We start from the raw sequence: 23987 nt of genomic DNA, 5'->3' as shown, positions 1-23987 counted from the left end.
TTACTTAGTATGTTTTTATTTGTTGCATCTATATTCATGTTGGTTTCAATATCTTCAATAAGTTGTTTAATATTGATTATTTCGTTTTTTAATTTTTGTCTCGTATGTTTTGAATATTGAATAGATATATGTTGAATGGTTGGAGGGGGGAAAAGATACCATTAAAGTTGGTTATCAATCTCAGACATATTTATGGTCGGTGTATTGCAGAGATCTGTGATCAGTTTCCATGAATTTATCTATAATTTGAATTGATGCATAGATTCTGTCAATACGCCGACCAGAACCGTCTCTGAGGAATGTGAATACTTTTTTACGTGGAAATTTTGCACGAAATACATCTTGTAATAAAAATTTGTTTCTCTGATATCTTCTAGTTTTTCCAATGCTGGTATGGGCTGATTGATTAATTTGTTAGTCTTATCGTCGTTTTTATGTTCGATGAGGTTAAAATCTCCTATTATTATATAATGCTCGTTAATACTAAAGTGTTTTTTTTTATATGAATGTATATAAGTTCGAAGAAAGGACCTTTCTCCGGGTATTCATTCGGACCATATATATTGAATATGTGGAATTTTATTTAGATGTTGGAATTATAAATGTAAGAAACGGCCTTCAAGACTCTTACTGGTTTGATGTAATTTAATTCCAGTAAGATCTTTGTGAATGAATATTCAACACCACGGGTGGAGGAGTTCGGACCGTTTGATGTAAGACCATTGAACTTTGACCAGTCTTTGATGTCAGAGATTTCTATGTCAGATATGATACCAGTCTAATAGGCTGCAATTTATGTTCGACCAGATCTGTTGAAGTCTCTAAAAATGAGCCTGTCAAATCTGGTCTCTGTTGTTCTGCTTCACCTCTTAGGCTCTGACTTAAGAGGGTTTTTTCTGATCCGGGAAGATTGGCTTGGGAACCTGTATGTTTCATATATCAATCTCTTCAGCGCTTCTATTTTCATTGCCAGTGTTGAGGTCAACCCAATCCTGACCATCATCTTGTATCATGTCAGGGTAGGGGGTCGAGGCATCCCTTGGGGCAGCTTGGGCATTTGCACGAGCCATATTAATGATGCCACTAATTTTGGCATTTAGTGGATCTATACGACTAGGCTAGAAGACCGATATCGGTCTCATTTGCCACTGAGTGCGAGTTCTCGTCATCCGAGTCCGATGATAGAACGGGTTGAACTTTGGGTTGGGTCGGTGGTTGTTTCTTGCAATCTCTTGCAAGATGACCCCCCTCACTACAAATATAACATTTTCTGATGTTATCAGGCTGGCCCTCGTATTTGATGGTCAGTCTGACACCGTGGGCTTTGCCCACCCTAAATCAAATCTTGCCCCCCTAGAAAAATGTACCGGTCACTTTTTTATAATACACCTTTTCTTTTTCCTGAGTTAATAGGAGCAGCAGGTAACTGAGTCTGAGTGAATAGCCAACAGTGGTCATTCTGGTCAGGCATTTTATGGTGGAGTAAGTGCACCAGTCAGCTGCTCTTGCATTGTCGATCATATGATGAGTATTTCGATATTTTGATTATACGTAACGAAAAATAAGGTTATGGCTTTCAGGGCTGCGTTATGCGAAATGGTTCAACAAAATTCTAAGTATTCCTATCTGTAGACCTACTTAAGAACTGTTTTTAAATATCTTTCTGTATATACTTAGCTGAGGATGAAACCAGACATCATGGCTTTTCATAACATTTTTAATTTAATTACATTAGAATAGACAATCTGATACAATTGAGTTCGTTGAAAATCATAAAACGGCTGTAGTAAAGCGTCATTGGTAATAAAATTATTGGTCTGATACTGGATTGTAATCTGTCCCGTCTCAAAATTCAAAAGATTTGATTGGTTGATTATAAATACTAATAGACATATATTGTCCTAAATTGTATTCATATGAATCAAACAACCAAACGTACGAAAAATGGATAAATATTTGATCAAAAAAGACAAATTGCTTGATGGTTCCGACACTACTACGACTGACAATGGTATCAAAACCACAGCGGGCAACACAACGGATGCAGTACCAAGATGCTCTGAAAAGACAGGAGTACCAGGTGACATTGGAAAAGAAGATGTTCCAAAGCAACCGAGAATAAAATTTCCAGCGAAGTCTGGTTGCCTTTTTAGTAACAGCTGGTATGATCGATTTCCATGGCTGGAGTATTCAGTGTCAAGGGACGCCCCTTTTTGATTTCCATGTCGGGTGTTTCACAATACATCTGCGGGTGCATAAAAATTCATCACTGAAGGCTACACTGATTGGAAGCATGCTGTAGGTGATACTGGAAAGGGCCTCGAGAGAATAACAATTGAGGTGTCAAAACAATTTCTTCAATATAACGTTGCCAAGACAGAAAATCAGGACTCCAATCTCCGAGCAGAAATTGGCTTTCCCTAAATTATATGCAGTGGCTGCATTCGATTCTAGTACCGCTGTGTGTGAAAGCAGCTTTTCAACTCTTACTCGCGTTGACTCACCACAACGACGATCTATGACTCAGCTTCGCCAGCGCAATCTTGTTCTTCTTGCCTTCAACAGGAAGCGTACCCAGAAAATTAACTTGGACGTATTTGTTCAACGTTTTGCCATAGAACATACCCGACTACGTTTAAACTAAAACGGTAATAAAAATGTAACGTATTATAACTTGTGTGATTAACAAAAATAATCTCGAATCTAAAATACTCCATGAAAGTCCGTTTCCCGACGTTTAATCGTCTGTTAAGGGCTTTGCTTGGCCAGTATAATAACACAGTGTTAGCATGAAAATACCATTATATTGGAATTTTTGCGATATTGACAGGTGGGAAGGCAGCATATGATGTGGGTGGATTTGAGAAACTAGACTATGAGAATAAAAAGCATTTATCTCCAATTTACATTTGAATTTTTTCGATTAACATCTTAGAACCTCGCTGGCACCTAAAGTTAGAGAGCATCGGAAAAAACTAGCCAATTTTCATAAATTCTGATCTAAAACTCGAAGAATACATCTCACGACTCGATTTTGGGAGTATTCTGTCAAATTGTCAATTTTCATAGGACAATCATCTGTTGCGAAATAAAAAGATGGTCGGTATAATTAGGCTACATTCAATGCATCTGAGTAGGCCTACATGTAGGCTACATGTATATTTAACGCGGATTAGATTAGTTAGGCACAAGTTTTTCTCAGATTGAAGCTCGGTAATGCAATCTAGCACCTCACAGTTTAACTCTACGAACAGGTTCATTTTATCAGTCGGGTATGGTCATAGAGTTATAACTAGCATACATCTATGGGTATGGTACGCCACTGTCCTTGACCATAATGTAGAGTTGGCTTCGTCAGACTGGCACACAGTTTGGATTGAAAATTTTGCGATATTGACAAGTGGGATGGTACAATGTGGGTAGATTTCTGCCAATTCCATCAAAAAGTCTGCCTCACCCCCTTTACTGCAGTGGACTGTGCAAAAATTGGTCATTTTTTACTTAATTGCAACAATTACAGTTATTCCAAAATATTAGTGTATCCATCAGCCACTCTATCGTATTGACTTAATGCATAGAACTGTATACTGACAAATCAGTCCTATGCTTAATGATACCAGAGAGTTTGGCTCCGTACAAAATAATATTAAGTAGTATCAGAGCCTATATAAACAGAGTTTATATAGGCTCTGGTAGTATTGAATAATGGCAAGAGATATTTACCACGTGCGACGAATAGAACTGTTAAATAATTGAGTTATGTTAATAAGCTCGTACGACTCAGTGAGGTGAAAAGAAGAAGTCTTGATCTTGTCGTTATTAAAATGTAAGTTGCAAACATCCAAGAATAAAAAGTAGGCCTATGTAGATCATGTAACAATAATTAAATATTCGTTTCAGTTTCAAACAGCCATTCTAAAATATTAGTGTAGTCCTATCTTTAGCCCAGAAAAGTCGGCTGTCAGTGACATAAAACTAGTGTAGCAAGGAAGTTTTTCTGTGGTAGTTTTGTGCTCATCAAAGCAAAATCATTTAATAACAGGGTAAAGTCATCTGGCATAAGTTGATGGAAAAATCTCAGTCGTATGCTTGGTTTTTCTATAAAATGGGAAATATTCAACGAGGCAGGTAATATAATAAATAATATGCTTATTGTCTTGACTAACCTATCGGAAAGATAATAAATTAGGACACCATGATGAGCAATTTTTGCCTGTCATCGTAGAATGTAGGCCAAGCTCGATCTAAGGCTACTTAGTATTCGCTAAATATTGTAGGCCTACTGTTGACGAAAATATTTTTGTTTCATATGGATTATCAAACAATATATTACAAAGTGTTTTTACTGTTTGATTTTGATAATTCACATAAATTAAACGTAGGAAGCCTTATTGCTTATTCATTCCTTTTTAAGGCTTTTAAGTTATAGGTCCCTATCCTTCCCCTTTACCTTAGTTGCTCAGATTAATGACTATTTAGATATAATATGTAGGCCTATACACAGACAAATCTAGAGAAAACATTGAAATTTTAAACTAGAAGTATCCTTTATACTTTGATACATTGGATACATGACATAAATGGTGTAAGGAAGAAAATGATAGTATGACCGAACTACAAAAATATTCATCTTTCCAAATATACCTGGGTTTTTGCAGATCCAAGGTATCTAAATAAACCCCTGCACCTGTGTAGATGTGGAATGTCCCCATCTAACAGGGCTTATTATTCCTGTCTCTACACCAGCTGACATCTGTCCAAATAGCTTTCAGAGTCTAGAATAGAGACAGTGTTTCAGTCTAAATTTGACCAAGAACTCTTCAGTGATCCATCTTTAGAACAGATATATTGATAATGCACATTCAGTGCAGATTAAAGTACCAGGTGTGTCATTTTGGGAGGTTGATTTTATATGTAAAATGTCTTTAGAAGTTCCAGAAAACTACAAAAATCACAAAATTCCTATAAAATTACTTAAAACTAGGAATTTTACCCACTATTTCTATATATCACAGTATCTTAAATTGACAATTCATCATTTTAACATTCAAACGCCGAAAATTCTGGTCACACATGGATTTGAAGGCTCAAAATTCAACGGTGAGCTGTGAACACTTTTACTGATTAGCTCAGCTAAAAAATTCCAGTTTCTTAGACTAAAGTATGATTGGTCAAAAATAATGACCTAATTGTCAAAACAAAAGCATTCCACTATAAGCTTATATATTTTAATTTTGCCTTTTATTTATTTTGTATATAGTGTAGAAGAAATCCAGATTACCTTGATGAAGTTATGATATTATGATTCATAGTGGAAATATCAATATGGCAACTTCATCTTGTTATAGGCCTAAGCCATTGATGACTGAAAAACCTCCAGATGGAAGCATGCATTTTACAATAATGAAACATCCCAAGGAAGCTTTAGAAATAATGAATATATTACTGCGCACAAATAAATTATGTGATGTCACATTAGCAGTTGGTGAGGAAAAGTTTTTAGTTCACAAAATTGTGTTGGCAGCTGCCAGTCCATATTTCCGTGCAATGTTTACTGGAGGAATGAGAGAAGAAGAAATGTCCGTTATACACTTACATGGTATATCAGCTTGCACCCTCTCTTCTTTAATTGAATTTGCTTATACAGCTGAAATACGTATTAATGAATTAAATGTATGTTATTTACTGTCGGCTGCCACAATGTTTCAAATGACTCATGTTGTTGAAGCCTGCAGTGTTTTTCTGGAACATCAATTGGATCCGAGTAATTGCATTGGAATATCAAACTTTGCTAGTGAACATGGTTGTACTGAATTGGAAAGTAAAGCTAAAACATTTATTTTGAAGAATTTTTGTGAAGTGATTAAATGTGATGAATTTTTAATGCTAAGTCCATGTCAAATGATATCATTAATCAAACAAGATGAATTGAATATCAAATGTGAGTCTGAAGTATTTCAGGCTGTTATAAGATGGGTGGAATATGATCCTGATAAAAGACTTCTGAAACTTGAAAATTTATTAAATGCTGTTCGTCTTCATTTTTTATCTCCATGCTTTTTAGAATCACAACTAAAAGGGTGTAAGATACTTCAAAAAATGCCTCAGTGTCTCCAAACTTTATCTGAAAAGTTGAAAAAATTACAGCTTCATGAAAAGTGTCCTGAGAGACCTAGACGTTTTTCTCCGTTAGTTGTATTTTGTGCAGGAGGTTATTTACGACAATCTTTAAGTAATTTTGAGTGTTATAATCCTCAGTTAAATCAATGGAGCAGATTACCAGATTTGTTAGTACCAAGAAGTGGTTTGTCTGCATGTCATGCCCGTGGTACACTGTATGTCATAGGTGGAAGAAATAATTCTCCTGATGGTAACATGGATTCGGCATCAGCTGATATGTATGACACTTTAAGAAATGCATGGACTCCTAGAACACCCATGACTGTTCCGAGAAATCGTGTTGGAGTGGCTGTAATAGATAATATGATATATGCTGTGGGTGGTTCTCAAGGTCAACAACATCATTGTTCAGCTGAAAGGTGGGTATAATACTTTCTATATTAAAAAACTTGAATCAGATGGTATAATATTTAACAATGTTATGACGAATGTTCGTCAACATACTTTGTTTGATTTCTATCAATGTTTTGTTAAGTCTGATTTCAAATTAATTAAAAAGCCTGAATAGTCAGCAGGCTACAGTTCTATGGAAGCTTTTTTTTTGCATTTCAATTACGGTTTTAGTATGTTTTTGATGATAATGAGATAATTTATAGCATGGATACTGCTATTTTATTATATTTGTATTTCCTTGTGCTTTATTTTGAATATAGACATCTAGTATGAATATCCAATACAAAGAAAGGTGCCTCCTACATTTCAGGTATGATCCTGATCTTGATCAATGGAAAGCAGTAGCGTCAATGTCAACAAAAAGAATTGGGGTGGGATGTGCTGTTGTCAATAGACTGTTATTTGCGGTTGGAGGATATGATGGTCAAAATCGATTACGTAGTGTAGAAAGATATAATCCAGAAAAAGATGAATGGAATTTTGTAGCTCCAATGAATACCATGAGAAGTGGTGCAGGTTGGATTATTAAAGATGGGTTCCCTTACTTTTATTTATGAAAATGCTACTGGTAATACTTATATGAATTGAACGTAAAGGTGTTCTAATTACTTGGAAAAATACCAGTTAGTCTCACATGTCCATAATTAATTCATAATTAGCTAAAATAGAAGAGAATTACCAGCAGAATTCCAATTAGTGACCAATCAAAAACGTCAAAAAGTCTTTATTTGTACATACATGGTCATTTATGATTATTTAAAACTCCTAATTATATACAATAAGAACATAATGATATGATTAAGAATACATGGTAATTTTTTAGAAACACCAATTAATCAAATGGTTTGCTTAATTTGACACCAAAAAAATAAGGAAACCCATCTTTAATTTAATACATTTTATTGTATTGTAACTTTTTTTTAGGGGTTTTGCTGTTCATGAAACGAGGGGTTGTTTGAATTTTATTACAATTGGCACAACAAATTTCAAGAGATTTTCTGCAGGTTATAGAATTCAATGGAAAAAATAATTTATCTTATATTAAATGGAAAATGACATCAGCAAAACAATACGAAATCTTGTGGATCAGAAAATTGTTTTCTTTTTCTTTCTAGGTGTTGCTACTATGGATTCCTTTATCTATGCTGTGGGAGGCTATGATAGTAATTGTCAGTTAAGAACAGTAGAACGTTACTGTGTTGAATCAAACACATGGAAATTTGTGGCTTCCATGAACAGTCCAAGAAGTGCTCTTAGTGTTGCAGTTATAGATGATAAACTATATGCATTAGGTAAACCATTTAGTTTTATAAAATACAGTACCTAGTTTTAATGGATTAGATTTGTCTTTTATCATCTCTTTCGTTAAAGAGATTGTAAAGAGATTTTCTAAAAAATGTATGAGTATCGAGGACACTGATAGCATCAATTTGCACTATTCCAATTTTCAATCAGATGTCTGTAGTTCCTGCAATTTCACTAAAACTGAGTGTTTGATGAAGTTATTAATTGCAAAATATGCTTTATCACATTAGAACAAAAATGGAATGGGGAAAATTGATGCTATCAGTGTCCCAAATACAACTCAAAAAGGAAAGAAAACCTCTTTACAATGGTTTTAAGGCCATCTCTTCTAAATAATTCAAGATAAGAAAAATCTTGCTGTAAGATGAAGTCCAATATTATCTGCAGATCTTTGTGTTTGTTTTGTGTTTTAGTATTAAAACATAAGGCTAAAACAATCCTTCACCTTTCAAATTTTTTCAAAATCTTCATGAATTTTTTAATTTCCACTACAATACAATTAACTTCAATATATATTATAAAGGTCATTATAAGTATACATCTTGGCTCACATAAACAGAATATAACCCCCTTATGTCTACTATAACTGTTTGATTCCATTATGATTTTAATAACAGGAGGTTATGATGGTGAAGACTTCTTATCATCAGTGGAATGTTATGATGCTGATAAAGATGAATGGGCAGAATGTACGAATATGACTTGTGGTCGTAGTGGACATGGTGTATCTGTTGGTGCTGAACCAAGCACATAATAAAAGTTGTACATATGTAAATAAATAAAAAGCTTATTATATGATTGTACAATTATTTATTGATGCACAGGACATGGGAGAAGTGGCTATTTGAGCTGTAGTGACTCGGTGCCTGTTAATGTGCAATTTGATACCAGCATAGATGGAAATAGTACCTTTACATAAGTTATCATTTGAATTCGAGAAAATCATAGGTTAATATAGTTCTTTCATTTTGCTGCTATGTAATTTGACAGTAAAGTGACTAGATATTTTTGATTCTGAGATACTGCTGTTAATCATTCATGAGATGAAATTCATTAACAAACATTGAACTTCAGGATTGATCCTAGGAACTGTATCTTAGAGCTCATACCATTTGGGGAATACGCTGCCTGGCTTTTCCATTCTAAACACACCCACTTATCATTGCAATACACCTGAGACCTACATCAAATCAGAAAGTCTAAACCAGTTTATGCTCTTGTCTCACTGGACTTACAAAATTTGAAAAACATTTTGGGTCATGTGATTGCAGACAGTTTTCTTTTAAATCAATATTATATTTAATTAAAACACTGATATAACATTGACAATGATACAGAAACATGTAACTATGGAGCATTACAGATACTTTACTTCCCCTTTGACTTTTTGTTCTAATATGAAGTTTGTAAGCATTTGTTTTCCTTTTCATAAGTGTTGTAAGCAGGTTGGAGCACTAATACTGATAGATTCCTTATATCAGTATCATAATCAAGATAAGATTAAAAAAATTGCCCTTGACCTCGTAAGTACGCATCCGATTCGGCTTGTAGACACGATATAGACAGTTTAAATTAAATATCCGATCTTGATAAAAATTGGTATGCATGTATATATTGACGATCAAGTTTGAATTGACAATTTTGAAATGTGATAGAGTCAATAATTTTACGATTCGACGAAATTTGAAACAAATCTGTTATTTGATGAGACCTTGTTCAGGTTTGAATTGGATGGTAATCTGTTTGTGAAGTATTGCCCTAACTTTGAAATTTGCTGAGTGAATTTGATGTATTTGGGTTATTGCTATTGATTAAAATGGATTTTGTGGAAAAACTAGGTGTAATAAACTGTCAGTAAATTGAAGAGATAGCCTATTTATAAATTAGTTTTTGAGTCTAGGTGCATGGCGGTAACTAGTCACACCATCTTTTTACGACATCAAACCTGTTGATGGCAAATATTATTCCTGCAAGAGATGAAAGAGTGAAGTGGTGTTTTGGGGTATTTCTTTTTAGTATATCTTTGATTAAACGATTTTTTAGATAATTTGAATAAAATCCAAGATGCAGATAAGTTTAAGTCGACATAATAACTCATTGAAACCAATGTACCCTATCTTTATAATGGCAGACAACTCTCTCCTGAGAAAGTGATGTTTTGAGACTGAATCGTGAATCTGATTCCCTGACACATTATAAATGTGTGACGACAGTCACAGTTCTTACGGAGACAAATTGGCCAAATTATTTTTTTATATTCTACATTGAAATATATGAATTGTGCTTTGAGATTGTCTATTGGATGATAAAAAAATTATGTTATCACACATTTTAATTTAATGGCATCAATATTTGTGAAATTACCTGATGATCAGCAGCTCAAGTCCACGACCCCCACCCCAGAAAAAAATGCAGGAGAGCATATTATGAAAAAAAACTTCCAGTGCACTTAAAGGGAGAGGTGTGCCATTTTTGGGGGATTGATTATAGTCTTGAATGTAAATAGTCTTCAGAAGCACTGTATTAGGAATGTAAGAAAATTCCTTTAAAAATACAGCAAAATCTAGGAATTTTACTCACTATTTCTATAATGTCTTCTATCACAGAGTATCTTAAATTGACGAGTCGTCATTTCAACATTCAATGGCCGATAATTCTCGACACATGGATTTAAAGGCTCAAATTTTAACGGTGAACTGTGAAGATTATTACTTATTGGCACAGCTGAAAAATTCTCGTTTCTGTGACTGAAGTATGATTGATAAAAAAATGGCTCTAGGACTCTGTTGGCGAGACTATATTTTCACTAGACCTCAACATAGGCGCTGTTTACAGCCTATTGTTTTCACACTTTTGTTGGTAAATTGAAGTTACTGTTTGTGAATTATAATATGAGTTTGAAATTGTACTGATAGTCTTAAAATAACTTTGCATTGATAAAAATAGAAAGCTTTGTGTGGTTACATTTGAATGTAATTCTCAATTTTCTTATTATTTAGAAAGGTAATAAGATTTTGTGTCTGTGAGAAACTGACGTAAAACAAGTTGATGAAAATATGAAGGGGTGATCATCAAGAAGGGCTTAAAGGCCTTTGTAAGGTATACTGGTAACTAAAAACTAATTTGTTAAACTGCCACACATCTGTCTGTTATTCTTGTCTATTCACATTTACTCATTTCTTTAGTTATGATTGTCGTAAGTTTACAAATGTGTGTTTCTCAAAAACTATCATAAGTGTTAGGAATAATCTTACAATAAAAATTGTCAAAAGACAAGAGATGTTATACTGAGCATGTACAATACTGACTCAGTAGCAGATAACAAACTGTCTATGAAAGGCAAAGCCACAAAAAGATCGAATTCAGTCGGTTACTGATTATATATCTCTGGATAAGAGAAATCTTCTTCTGTATTTACAGCAGACAATAGCAGTAGGGCTATTTTGGCCGATTGGCCAAGTTAAAACTGTTTTCCAGGGGATGATTTTTTTCGGGTGAGGCTAAATTGCTCATCGCAGGCCTACATAAAAAAAACTCTCGGAAAATTAAGTGGCCCGTACCTCTTGATAATTTCTTGCTCAGTCAAAGACACTAAGGGATCAAATTTGATCTCGAAGTAACCTTTATTTCCCATTGATTATTTATTGTGAAAAGAGCAACCATTTGGTTTTACTGTCTGTTATTTACGATAGCCTTGACCACTTGTAAGTTTACACCAGAATTAGTTGTGAACTTAAGATAATTTTTGAGAAACGCCATTTATTATGAAATCAGCACTTGCAACTTACAATTGATCATAAAATGTTTTGAGAAACGGGGCCCTGGAGTCTGTAAGTTTTTATCCAGTGTAGATACAACTTGCTTTGTGTATTCATAAACCTCAATGAGGATCAAGTGCAATTTGGGCTACTTTCCAAGTTTATTTTTATCCATTAGCTAAACATATAGACATTCAGCATTTTGTTGACATTGATGGGCTCTAGGAATGTACCTCGTTTTGACATTACTTTTTCATTTTTCGATGTCATGATGTAATTTTACTTTTCGATGTCATATGCTGTAATTTTTGCTTTTTGGATGTCATTGTATTTTTGAACGGTATAGAGAAATATGAGAGTAAAACTATATTTGTGTATTTTTCTAGGTATCAATGGATAGAAAGGGTTTATTAAGTAGTCCACTCAAAAATAGAGGATGTACTGATATAGTTCCACTGATAATATTTGTACTGTATTTAGGGGGTATGGTAAGTGTATATTACCTTTTAAGCGTTTCTTCCAGATTGTCAGTATTCTAACTTTAATTTTAATCACAAATTTTCAATATTTATTTATTTTGATTCTATAATTATCATCTTGATCTGATTGTGTGCCTATATTTGGTGACTGTAATGTATTGTGAATGACAGCTTTTAATATTTATTTCTTGAAATATGTCTTTGAAACTTGCATAACACACTTGTTTGGAATTCTCAAATATGACATGTCTTTCATTGTAGGCAATAGTAGCTGTATTTTCTGTAAATTATGGTGATGCTTTTCGCCTAGTCTATGGCTATGACAGCTATGGTAATACATGTGATGAAGATAATACTGGCAAAAATATTAACAATATTTCACTGTCAGGATTAAACCAAAAAGGAAAACCGTAAGCATATGCATATTTGCCAAAATTAGTTAAAGGGACAGATGCGCCATTTTTTTTGACGATTTTCATAATTTAGTCTCAGGAACGAGAATTTTTTAAATAAGCTGGTCAGCTGGTTAGTGTTCACAGCTCACCCTCGAAATTGGAGACTTGAAATCCATGTGTGGCCAGGATTATCTGTGATTGAATGTTAAATTGAGGGCTCGTCAATTTAAGATACTCTATGATATACAGAAAAATGAAATGAATGGAGTTTTACGTCCTACTTTTCTGCACCATGTGGGCTAATGAAGATGGGCAACGCCATGCAGGGTGCAATGAGGTAAATTTTGCCAAGACAGCGGCATTAGCCTGCTCTTTTTCGATTTCCAACTGTCAAGGGATCTTTGCAACGTAGCACATGTCCCATCCGAACGACTAGACGCTTTTTCCTATGATATACAGAAAAGACAAAATTCCTAGTCTGAAGTATTGTATAAGGAATTATGCGATTTTCATACATTTCTGAAGACATATTCAAGACTAAAATCAACCCACCCAAAATGTCTCTTTAAGTGTACACTCAAGCATTTTACACAATGTTGTTTGAAGTGAGTTAGAAGCTTGCTTTCTAAACTGACTATCTGGGCATAAGTTGAGATAATTCTTTCGAATTTCCCCTTCCATTTATGCAGGATGCAGAGTCTTAGAGGGAAAAATACATTTTCTAACTTCATTCATGCAATTTGGAAGCGAAACTACAGTACGACATGAAACTCATCTCTTGTCATTTTGAAGATTGTTGAACTATTCCTTTGTTTTTTTATTGCAGGTTTTTATTCTTCATGGATATGAACAACCCAAGTGAATCTTTAGCCATATGTGTAAATACTTGTCCTGATAGAGAATTACAAGATATAGAAGAAGTATATCAGTTTTCTGTTCAAACTGGTTCCTTTCTGTGTCGTTATGATATAGATATAGAAAGATATACACACACTAACAGAAGTCAACTAGGACCTTGTCCTATTACACCTGTCAAAACAAGGTTAGCATTTTTTTTTAAAGACTATGCATTTTCACATCATGATAGGCTATACAATTGTCATTTGTATCTGTATCTTGTTTTATAAGACATTTAGAAATGAGTAAAGAAGAACAATATATATATGGCTATTGGAAATACCATTTATGAATTTTTGATTCACATTTCACATACAACACATACTGTCAGCTTATCAAGAGAATACCTTGTCCTTATAGAGTTATTGCCATTTACAATGGCTGTAATATTACAGTGATAACAAAATCATTTTTATATGCCCACATCTCTCTATGTGGACATATATTGTCGGCACCCCTGTCCGTCTGTCTAAACTAGATTTTTTGATGGAATCAAATGAAATTCGGTATTTGTAGACATATTCATAAATTCATTCATTCAACCGTTAGAAGCAGACTTATTACCCTTGCTCCAAAATCTTGAATATGCTATTACTCTCTTAGTTTTCAACCGATTTTGATGAAACTTAAAATGGATGTTAATTGACCTAAATCGAAAGGTTTGAGAAAGTTTAGTTTGCTTTTGATTCAATTTAAGGTTTCGTCTCTCCCTTTAACCTGTATACAGTAAGTGCTTCTATCAACATCAATTGCTTGTTAACACTCTAAAAACTAGAGTGTTTGAAGGAATCAAATGAAATTCAGTATGTGCATACATATTCATGAAACGAAGGCCCGTCCATCCGTCAACATTTGCTTGTAAACGCTCTAAAAACTAGATTGATGGAAGGAATCAAATGAAATTCAGTATGTGCATACATATTCATGAAACGAAGGCCCGTCCATCCGTCAACATTTGCTTGTAAACGCTCTAAAAACTAGATTATTTGATGGAATCAAATGAAATTCGGTATGTGTATACATATTCATAAAACGAAGATCAAGTTCAATCTTGAATATTTACCATCCGCATGCCGTGGTGGGTGTATATGGCTGTGGTCCACTATCTTTATGGGAATCAAATGCAATACAAAATATATGTATATTGTTAAATGAAAGTGATGTATAACAGATATATTATGCACATATTTTATCATAAACATGGATATACATTGTTGTCACTCTTGATGAAAATAAAATAAACTTTTGGCCTGTATTTGTGTGATACCAAGCAGGATATGCTCCCACCTGATATCACTTTTATACTTTGTTGGTTGGTAGATGCCAAGTTATCGTTCGGTTCCAGAATATGCTGATATCGCAAACTAGGTAGTTGTTGGTAGTCGTAGTAGTTGGTAGTTAGATTGGTTCAAATGGGATGATTTTGTGTTGTTGGTTTGATTGTTGATATATGAAATACTTACTCAATTATGACTGATATATTAGCTGCTACCTTTGTTTCACCATTCTGGTTTTGATTTGCCGTTTGGATTGTTAGTACGGTACTTGGTTTATTTATACTGGTGTATTTGAATAAGGTTTTAGATTTTGAATTTATTGGGAAGATCCTAAAAAACTGGTGGTAAAAGCGTAAAATGGATCCTGTTATTAAAGTACAAAATAAATTCCATTATAAAAGTATGTATCAAAATGATTTGTGTGTTTTCTATTTGCAGTGTTCCCTTACTAAACAGATGTGTTCCTAGTGAATTAATGAGATTACCGTTTGAAATATCATCATCTATAATTAAATATTTAAATGATACTGATATATTTCAAAACATTTTAACAGATTTATATAAAAGCTGGAAAGAAATGTTTGGACTATGTTTTCTGTCATTCGGTAAGTATATTTTCATAATTTTGTTTATAATAGTGGTTGTGTGGATCTTGTTAAACTGAATATCATATAGTGCAGAATTTAATGACGAAGATTTTCATAAAGTGGTTGGACTGTACTTTTGTATGACTCATAGATTACCACTCGTCTAACGGTTGGGAATCTTGAACTTTAATGGGTAGACTTGGACTTGAATTCTCAGGGTTGGTTGTATTGGAAAACAGATATACTGAACTCCATATTTAGAAGAAAATCTTGAATAAACAGTTTTAATCTAAAAGGAGTGCATATCTTGGAAAAATAAGAACTTGAATTTGAACATTTTTTGGTAGTTGCTTGCTTATGGCGTCGTCGATTTCCTTTCGACTTCATCTTGTGCAATTAAACTATGCATTATTTAAGGCAAGCAAGCAACCCTAAGAAAAGAGATTACTGTTACTATTAATTCTAGCAGTTGATAAAATTTGTTTTACTAATTTCAATTCAATTGGAAGTCATATAATGTTACAAGATGCTTTATCACAGCAAGGAATCCAAAGGTCTTGTCACCAGAAGTTTAAAGTGGCATTCGACCTTTTTGTAAAAAAATTTCATTGTCATAAACATCATAAATTATACCTGAAAATATTTCTAAAGTATGCTATTTATATCTATGTATCTTCTTGGTCAAACTGAATTTGTCAATCTGTTAATTGATTACAGAGAGTACTAATTGTTAATTAAACATTTTGACCTAGTTTTGGTGTTTAGCTTTATAATGGCTTAATATCATTAGTTGAAACCTGAATATTTTAGGATACATATCTCTCTACAATTAGACATTTATTATACTTAGATCCTTACAGTAGTTTTATAACAGCTTCCAAAAAGCGAAAGTTTTTTTTAAATAGTTTTGGTGTTAAAAATAAATGGCTGAATTTTTTTAGTTAAAACTTTCAGATACATTAAGGGACTCATTCTCTAGATTTTGGTGTATAGTTTTCACAAATTTGAGCTAAAAGAAGTTTTCAGTTTTCGACCTACAAAAAAGCTGATTTCCTTAACTTGGTTTTTTGTATCAAAATATCTTCTATATTTTACAGCTCTGTCCTTGATCATGGTTTTATTGATACGTTATATAGCATCAATAATAGTGTGGTTAATATTAGCCATATCAGTCATAGCTAGTACAGGTAATTACTTTCTCTAAGATGTGTAATGGGTGGAAAAACTGTGCAAAATGTCCTTATTAGATTTAAAGTTTTATGTGTCTGTACGAGAAGGGGTTAATGAACATTTAGATAAATATGTAAACAGTACAAGATAAACTTGATTTCTACAATGGAGTTTAAATGAATCTCAAATACATGTGATTAGGGAGAGACCATCATCAACACATGCGTGTAAATGATGACCTCTCCTTAATTGCATTTCATATGCTTTTCGTGAAATTACAAAATAGTTTTTTGGTCTTATTATGTGCCTTAAGAACAACCAAGAATCTATATCAATCTATTTTCACCAATTATCTTCCCTGTATTTATGTTTGTGGTCTCCATGCCATGTATTCTCGGAACGATCTTAGCAGTAGGATGTTCTAGGTTCTTATCTGCTAACATTGATTCTAGGCAACCTAGCATACATGGCCATGAGTCCAGAATATCTATAAAGGGCTTTGATAATGATTATTTTTTGTTATAGAATCAATCACTAATATTTCAGCTTCCTCTGCATTTTTATGGTGGACTTACGCTGGTTTTAAAGAGAAGTTAGACCATGATCAGCGTGTCAATCTACCATTGTTATCTGCAGAAATCGATAGTGAAATCATTTTTCTCATATTTTCTATCATTGCTACAATATTAACTGTAAGTTTTGACCTGTTCGTTAAGTTCATGTTAAACATATTTATTTCTGGTTTAAGAATCAAGTACATATCTGCTCCAGTCAGTGGAGGAGAAAAAAACTGGACATTGAAAATTCTGCTCGCCTTAATCTATTGTATTAAAAGTAATAATCTAATTTTGAAATGTTCAAAGCGCAAATGGTTTGGCAGAAATTCGTGGTGAATATTTATTTATTTATTTATGTATGATTAATTTCAGCTGCAATTGCTACTATACATTGAATATTTATTTATTTATGTATGATTAATTTCAGCTGCAATTGTTACTATACATTGAATATTTATTTATTTATGTATGATTAATTTCTGCTGCTTTTGATAATTTACATTGAATATTTATTTATTGTATGTACATGATTAAATTCAGTTGCTATTATTACAGTACATTGAATATTTATTTATAGATTGAATATGATTTATTTCAGCTGCTATTGCTACTTGACATTGAATATTTATTCATTGTATGTATGATTAATTTCATCTGCAATTATTACTATACATTGAATATTTATTCATTGAATGTATGATTTATTTCAACTGCTATTATTACTGTACATTGAATATTTATTTATTTATGTATGATTAATTTCAGCTGCTATTATTGCTCTACATTAAATATTTATTTATAGATTGAATATGATTATTTCAGCTGCTATTGCTACTTGACATTGAATATTTATTCATTGTTTGTATGATTAATTTCATCTGCAATTATTACTATACATTGAATATTTATCTATTGTATGTAAGATTAATTTCAGCTGCTATTATGACTATACATTGAATATTTATTGTATATATGATTTATTTCGGCTGCCATTATGACTATATATTTATAGATTGAATGTATGATTTATTTCAACTGCTATTATTACTGTACATTGAATATTTATTTATTTATGTATGATTAATTTCAGCTGCTATTATTACAGTACATTGAATATTTATTTATTATATGTATGATTAATTTCAGCTGCTATTATTGCTGTACATTATATTTATAGATTGAATGTATGATTTATTTCAGTTGCTATTATTACTATACATTGAATATTTATTTATTCTAAATATGATTTATTTCAGCTGCTATTATTACAATACATTGAATATTTATTTATTATATGTATGATTTATTTCGGCTGCCATAATGACTGTATATTTATAGATTGAATGTTTGATTTATTTCAGTTGCTATTATTACTAGTCATATTGATCATGAGAAAAAGAATATCATTGGTAGTGACTTTACTTCAAGAAGCTAGTAAATGTTTAGCAGCTATGCCTTGTTTATTACTTCAACCAGTATGGACCTTTTTACTACTGATTGTGTTCTTTGTGTTTTGGGTTATTATTTTGGCCTATATATCAACATCAGGTATGCTTCAAAACTTTTCTATGATGTTTTTATATTCCCCTTATTAAGGCAATCAAATTTTAAGTGAAGAAAACTAAACGGGTTAGGGCATGATCCCAATAAAATAGTTACATAAATTACATAATTCATTTATGGGCTGAAAATATAGGGGGATCATCTTAACTCTAATATAATTTCATAGATGCATAGGAGAATATTTGAAGATTAAACCTGAAGGGAATGTAGATGAAGTTTCAACAATGGATATTTTGTTATGTAAGGAGAAAACAACCAGTGATAGACCTGGCTGAAATTAAGCTTTATTATTACCATGATAAATAATTTAATCCAACTGTTTTATTTTAGATAAAGTCACCATCAATAAACATGGTTTTGTACAATATAAAGAACATGAAATAGTGGTATATTTTTGGTGGTACCATTTAATAGGGTTAATATGGTCTAGTGAATTTATTATAGCTTGTCAAGAGTTAACTATATCAGGTGCTGTTGCTTCCTGGTATTTTACTAGGTGAGTATTCTACTTCTTAGTCCTGTATTTGCTTTAACAGAGTTAAAGAAAGTGTACCATTTTTTTTCTAATATACAGCTTCAAAATTTGTACAATTTCCATTTAAAGATGGGTTTCCTAATTTTTTCTTTTGAGATAAATGATATTAAATGGTAGTTGTTATTAATATTTGGCATTATTTATTTTAACAGAGATAAAGATGGTTTAAGTATTCCAATAGGCAAATCTATGTGTAGAACAATAGCATATCATTTAGGTTCTGTTGCTTTTGGATCAGCTATAATAACTATAGTTAAAATTCCTAGATTACTTTTGACGTTTGTAAAGAAAAGGTAAGTATGTTTTTTCTTCATGTTTCATTATCACCCTGAAGTTTATTAATAGATTTCTTCACCCAAGTCAGTCCGTCCGTCTGCAACAATCTAGAAGACACAATTCTTGACTGATTTTGACGAAACTTGGTATGATTGTTTGGAGCACCCACGGATGAACTCTATTGAAAATCAGAAAAATCAAAAAATATTTAGTATGAGTTATTGCTCTTGTTCTTGAAATGCTCGTAAACACACTAGAAGGATCAATTCTTGACGGATTTTGATGAAACTTGGCATGAGTGTTTGTTATCACCCAAGGATGAACCCTATTGAAAATCAGAAAAATAAAAAAAATAATTAGTATGAGTTATTGCCCTTGTTCTTGAAAACCTGTTCAATTTTAAGTTGTGGATAAATATATCGCAAATGTGTACATATGTAGAAAAGAGTTAAAACTACATTGTAAAAAAAGATAAAATTCTTGGCCTATAATTTTTTATGGTTTTCACCCTCTTTTTTTCTGACCCAGAACATTTTTGAACTTACTTCAGTGCAGGATTTATTTCATTTTATAAGGTAGAGATATGATAAATGTAATATTTGAATGATTTCAGAATAAAAAATGCTGATAATTGCTGTGCTACATATTGTTTGAAATGTTGTACTTGTTGTTTATGGTGTTTTGAAAAGTGCCTGAAATATTTACATTCTAATGCTTATACTATAATTGGTAAGAAATTTATGTTACTCTTTCTCGTCCTAGATGGAATTTAGTAAAGATATTTGACACTGACTTTGATGATCTTTTGGGGCCTCAGTGCGAGGCATTTACTAACACACATCAAGATGTTCCGCTCGGCCTGTCCATGATTGCTCGCAAACACTCTAGAAGTCACAATTCTTGACTGATTTTAACCAGACTTAGTGGAAGTGTTTATTTTTGTGAATGCTTAGAATGGCTGTCTTTTACTTTTGAATGACTTTTCTACATAGATAATTTGATCAGTGTACTATGTTTATTTTCAGCAATCAGTGGTAAAAATTTCTGTATATCAGCTAGAAAGGTAATGGTCAATTGGCCACTTTTGTATTATTTAATTTGAGGGCCCACAATGACTGGTTACTTTAAAGAACAGTTTCTGTGCGATTGTCCCCTGCACAAGCTGATTGTGATAAGATGAGTTGAAATTCTTAAGCGACTCTTGAAAAAATTTGATTGAATTATTTTGAATTTTTAGAATTATTTTTACTTTTTGTGTTAGTTAGTCAGCCAATTACTCCAAAATATGTAAAAACTTAATAGAAAAATTCAAAATTAATGAATCCCAAAATGTGCATTTAATGATAAATGTACAGTATTTGGTACCCACAAATACAATTATTTATGCAATAATGCTTCATTCTAGATCTAAATCTTAATAAATTTATGCTACTCATTTCAGGCATTTAGATTACTAACTAGCAACATTTTACAAGTCTCATCCATCAACAGTATTGGTGATTTTGTATTATTTCTTAGTAAAATAGGTGTTGTAGGAGCCACTTGTGCTGTTGGTATCATATGGTTGAAGGTAGGTCAAGTCTTCTGTCTTGTGGTCATGTCTTATTTACAAAAATTATCAATTTCTACCCCATTTACATATCAAGCTGTGCTAATTATGAACTTGAATACAATTTTTGCTCTTAAGAAGAGATGTTTGACATTTTGGCTGATTTGTTTGGTCAGGCATGAATTGATCTGGTTGTATCTCTTGATTTTTACCATTGTGGTAGTGGCCCGTGTTGCTCGAGAAGCAGACAATGCTTACCCTTTTCAAAACACCTGATGGTACTTCTCTTTGGTGGAGTCCACTACAACACAACTTTTACTCTCGATTTCACCATACTTTGGACAAAATTTTGATTAACAGAATTGTCTAGCTTGTACAGATTTTTTATTACAAGGAACCAAGATTTTGGGAGGCTACTGGTAATGTTTGATGTACCAACTCCACTCTATTAATATATCAGAATATTTGTTATAATTTCGACAATGCCTTGTGTTTTTTTTCTCTAGACAATAAATTTTCTATTATTTGCAAGAAATATGTTGAAATGTGTCTCAATGTGAAAAATATGTTATTTCAGAGCCATGGTGATTTACATAATTTTGCCATTCCTGTACTGCTGTGCTGTGTTTTTGCATACTTTGTAGCTCATTGTTTTTTTTCTGTTTTTGAGGTAAATGATAAATTTTTAAAGCAATGAAGTTTATAAACTCAAATAGTGAATATCGTTTCTATTATTTAAATCTTTTCAACGTTAGTATGAATATTGCACAAATTGAAGATTCCAATATTCGAAGATGAAAGATTTTTGGCTAAACTCACCTGGCTCTAACCTTTCGTGATATATAGATATATATTCAGGGATATTGTAACATTTAGGACCAAAATTAAAATGTCACTTTGCATGGGATTTGCTCACTTTTTGGTCAATAGTTTTTAAGAATTTTAACTATGTTAAAAGCCACATTTCACATAAATTTTTGTCTGTACAGAGTTAAACCATTAATGAGTCCATCAAGACATGGTCAGATATTCTACAATGTCTATGTGCCCCACATGATATCATCACAATACACTCACAGGGCAGTTGAGGCTTATTGTACAAAGAAGGCAAAATCCTTCCCCTCTTGACCCTTTAATAGTTCAGCCTTGTATAAAATCTATTCAAAATCTGGCTTTTAACATGGCGAACTTTCTCAAAAACTAGTGACCCAAAAGTGTATTGGACATGCATGTATCACATTTCGGGAAATGGATAGGTCCAGTTTTGTCATGCTAATTCATGCCCAGATTAGCCTTCTAACTGTATTGTTTTTATATGAACAGAGTATTATTGATGCCTTGTTGTTATGTTTCTGTGAAGATTGTGATCTCAATGATGGTTCTGTAGAACGACCTTATTTCAGCAGTAAATCATTAATGGCAAGTTTTTTTTTATTATTAACTTAGTTCAGATAGTGTAAAATGAGAATATAATTCTTGTATAAAGAACAGTTCTACATCTCAAAGCTCCAACTATATTGTTTGGTCTAGAATAAAACACTTTTCATTTTTAAAGTATGGAACCATGATATTTTGATCTCATAGTAACATATATATAAGTAATCTTATCTTTTCTCTTTTATTACAGTCTTATAGCTATTGATGTCTTATATCTATGAGGTCAAAATATGATACTTTATGAGAAAAGTCCCAAATTAGAAGTGCTTAATTGCTAACTGAGCTGTGTTACATTTTTCAGAATGATTCTGTTCATTTTCTTTTTGAAAATCATTTGTAAATATGATTCTTGTTGTCTAGATCTTTCTGGTGGCTATCACTATAACTAAACATATTCCTAAATGTATTAATCATTCACCCCAACTGATATGTTATTTTATTTTATAGGTGTATATCAATAACAGTAGTAAGAAAATCAATGACATTTCTAAAAAACATGGTGGAAGAGAACCTTCTCATGTGTAATATTACAATATGTGTAGTGACTTGTGCCTGTTATATTAATTATCACATTATCATAATATCAAGTTATAATAATCAAGTTATAATAATCATGTGTGACAGATTCATTATTCTCATGATACCAAAATCTGCTAGAAGTCATTAGTCGTTAAATTATTTTTAGACAAATTCCACCGAAATTTTTTTTCATATTGTGTGTTTATTTAGACTTCAATCCATTATAGTGATTCTAAGGTGGCGCTTGATTGTAGAGTTCTGAATAGGTTCTGTCTGTTCCAAATCTGCCCTCAATCAAACGGTATAGAAGTGGATATGTCACATTCAAAGTTTTCCTTCTATTTGTTTCTCCGCCATTTTGAATTCTGTCTGAACGTTGAATGTGTTCTGAACTTTTTTTTTAACGTTCAGTTGATTCCATGAATCCACACTATGAACAGACTGTGTTTAGATCTAGTTCAAATCCTTTAGTCAACATGACACTTCATCATGATGTATTCCAGCCAATTTGTGTTTATGAAAATAATACTCAATGACAAATCTCTTAAAGAAGTTGATTGAATTTATCAATCAAATATGTGGTAGAGGACTTTTTTTAACTTCTATTTTTTGTTGTTGAAATGCCAATCAAGATATGTATTGCAACTTGTATTTTGCTATGTTGATAACTAATTAACATTCTGTCTCATTTCATTGGCTTACATGAAGTAATCCAAAAGTTTCAGTTGTGAGGTTTTATTTTGTTGTGAAGTGCTGCTAAATTTTATGTTTTTATTTTGTCATGGAAACATGTGTAATGTTTATTGCCTCTGTCCAATCAGTGTGAATTGTTTGGTCTGTTATTATTAAAGGGATTGTAAATATATTTTTTAAATTTTTGTTGTATATCCGTGAATTATAGCATTAATTTGCACTAAATCTGTGGTTCCTGCAATTCCAAGTAAACTAAATAGTGACACCACTAATTGCGATAAAGCGTATTTTGCGATTAGTGACGTCATCAAACACTTTTTTTCTGTGGAATTGCAGAAACAAAAATTGGAATGGTACAAATTGATGCTATCAGTGTCCCCAATACACAAAATTATTTAGAAAACGTTTTCAATCCCT

At 32.4% G+C, this 23987-nt stretch overlaps 2 protein-coding genes across 2 annotated transcripts; both read left to right on the top strand.

Annotated features, from left to right (window-relative positions):
- Positions 1–5388: 5388 nt before the first annotated feature.
- On the top strand, positions 5389–8632 carry LOTGIDRAFT_157498 (hypothetical protein; the record flags this gene model as incomplete). Its single annotated transcript, XM_009049705.1, has 4 exons — positions 5389–6539; positions 6884–7089; positions 7689–7865; positions 8496–8632. 4 exons carry the CDS (start codon positions 5389–5391, stop codon positions 8630–8632), a joined length of 1671 nt encoding a protein of 556 aa, XP_009047953.1.
- A 3396-nt stretch (positions 8633–12028) lies between these two features.
- LOTGIDRAFT_112007 (hypothetical protein) lies at positions 12029–22367 on the top strand (the record flags this gene model as incomplete). Its single annotated transcript, XM_009049704.1, has 14 exons — positions 12029–12124; positions 12377–12525; positions 13337–13552; positions 15123–15289; positions 16369–16458; positions 16988–17133; positions 18360–18546; positions 18892–19057; positions 19249–19389; positions 19986–20101; positions 20398–20435; positions 20814–20942; positions 21499–21591; positions 22245–22367. 14 exons carry the CDS (start codon positions 12029–12031, stop codon positions 22365–22367), a joined length of 1857 nt encoding a protein of 618 aa, XP_009047952.1.
- Between the last annotated feature and the right edge of the window lie 1620 nt (positions 22368–23987).

The sequence above is a fragment of the Lottia gigantea genome (assembly GCF_000327385.1).
Source record: "Lottia gigantea unplaced genomic scaffold LOTGIsca_14, whole genome shotgun sequence".
Taxonomy (NCBI): domain Eukaryota; kingdom Metazoa; phylum Mollusca; class Gastropoda; family Lottiidae; genus Lottia; species Lottia gigantea.
Note: the sequence above shows the minus strand (reverse complement) of the source record. Positions and strands in the feature narration are given on the sequence as shown.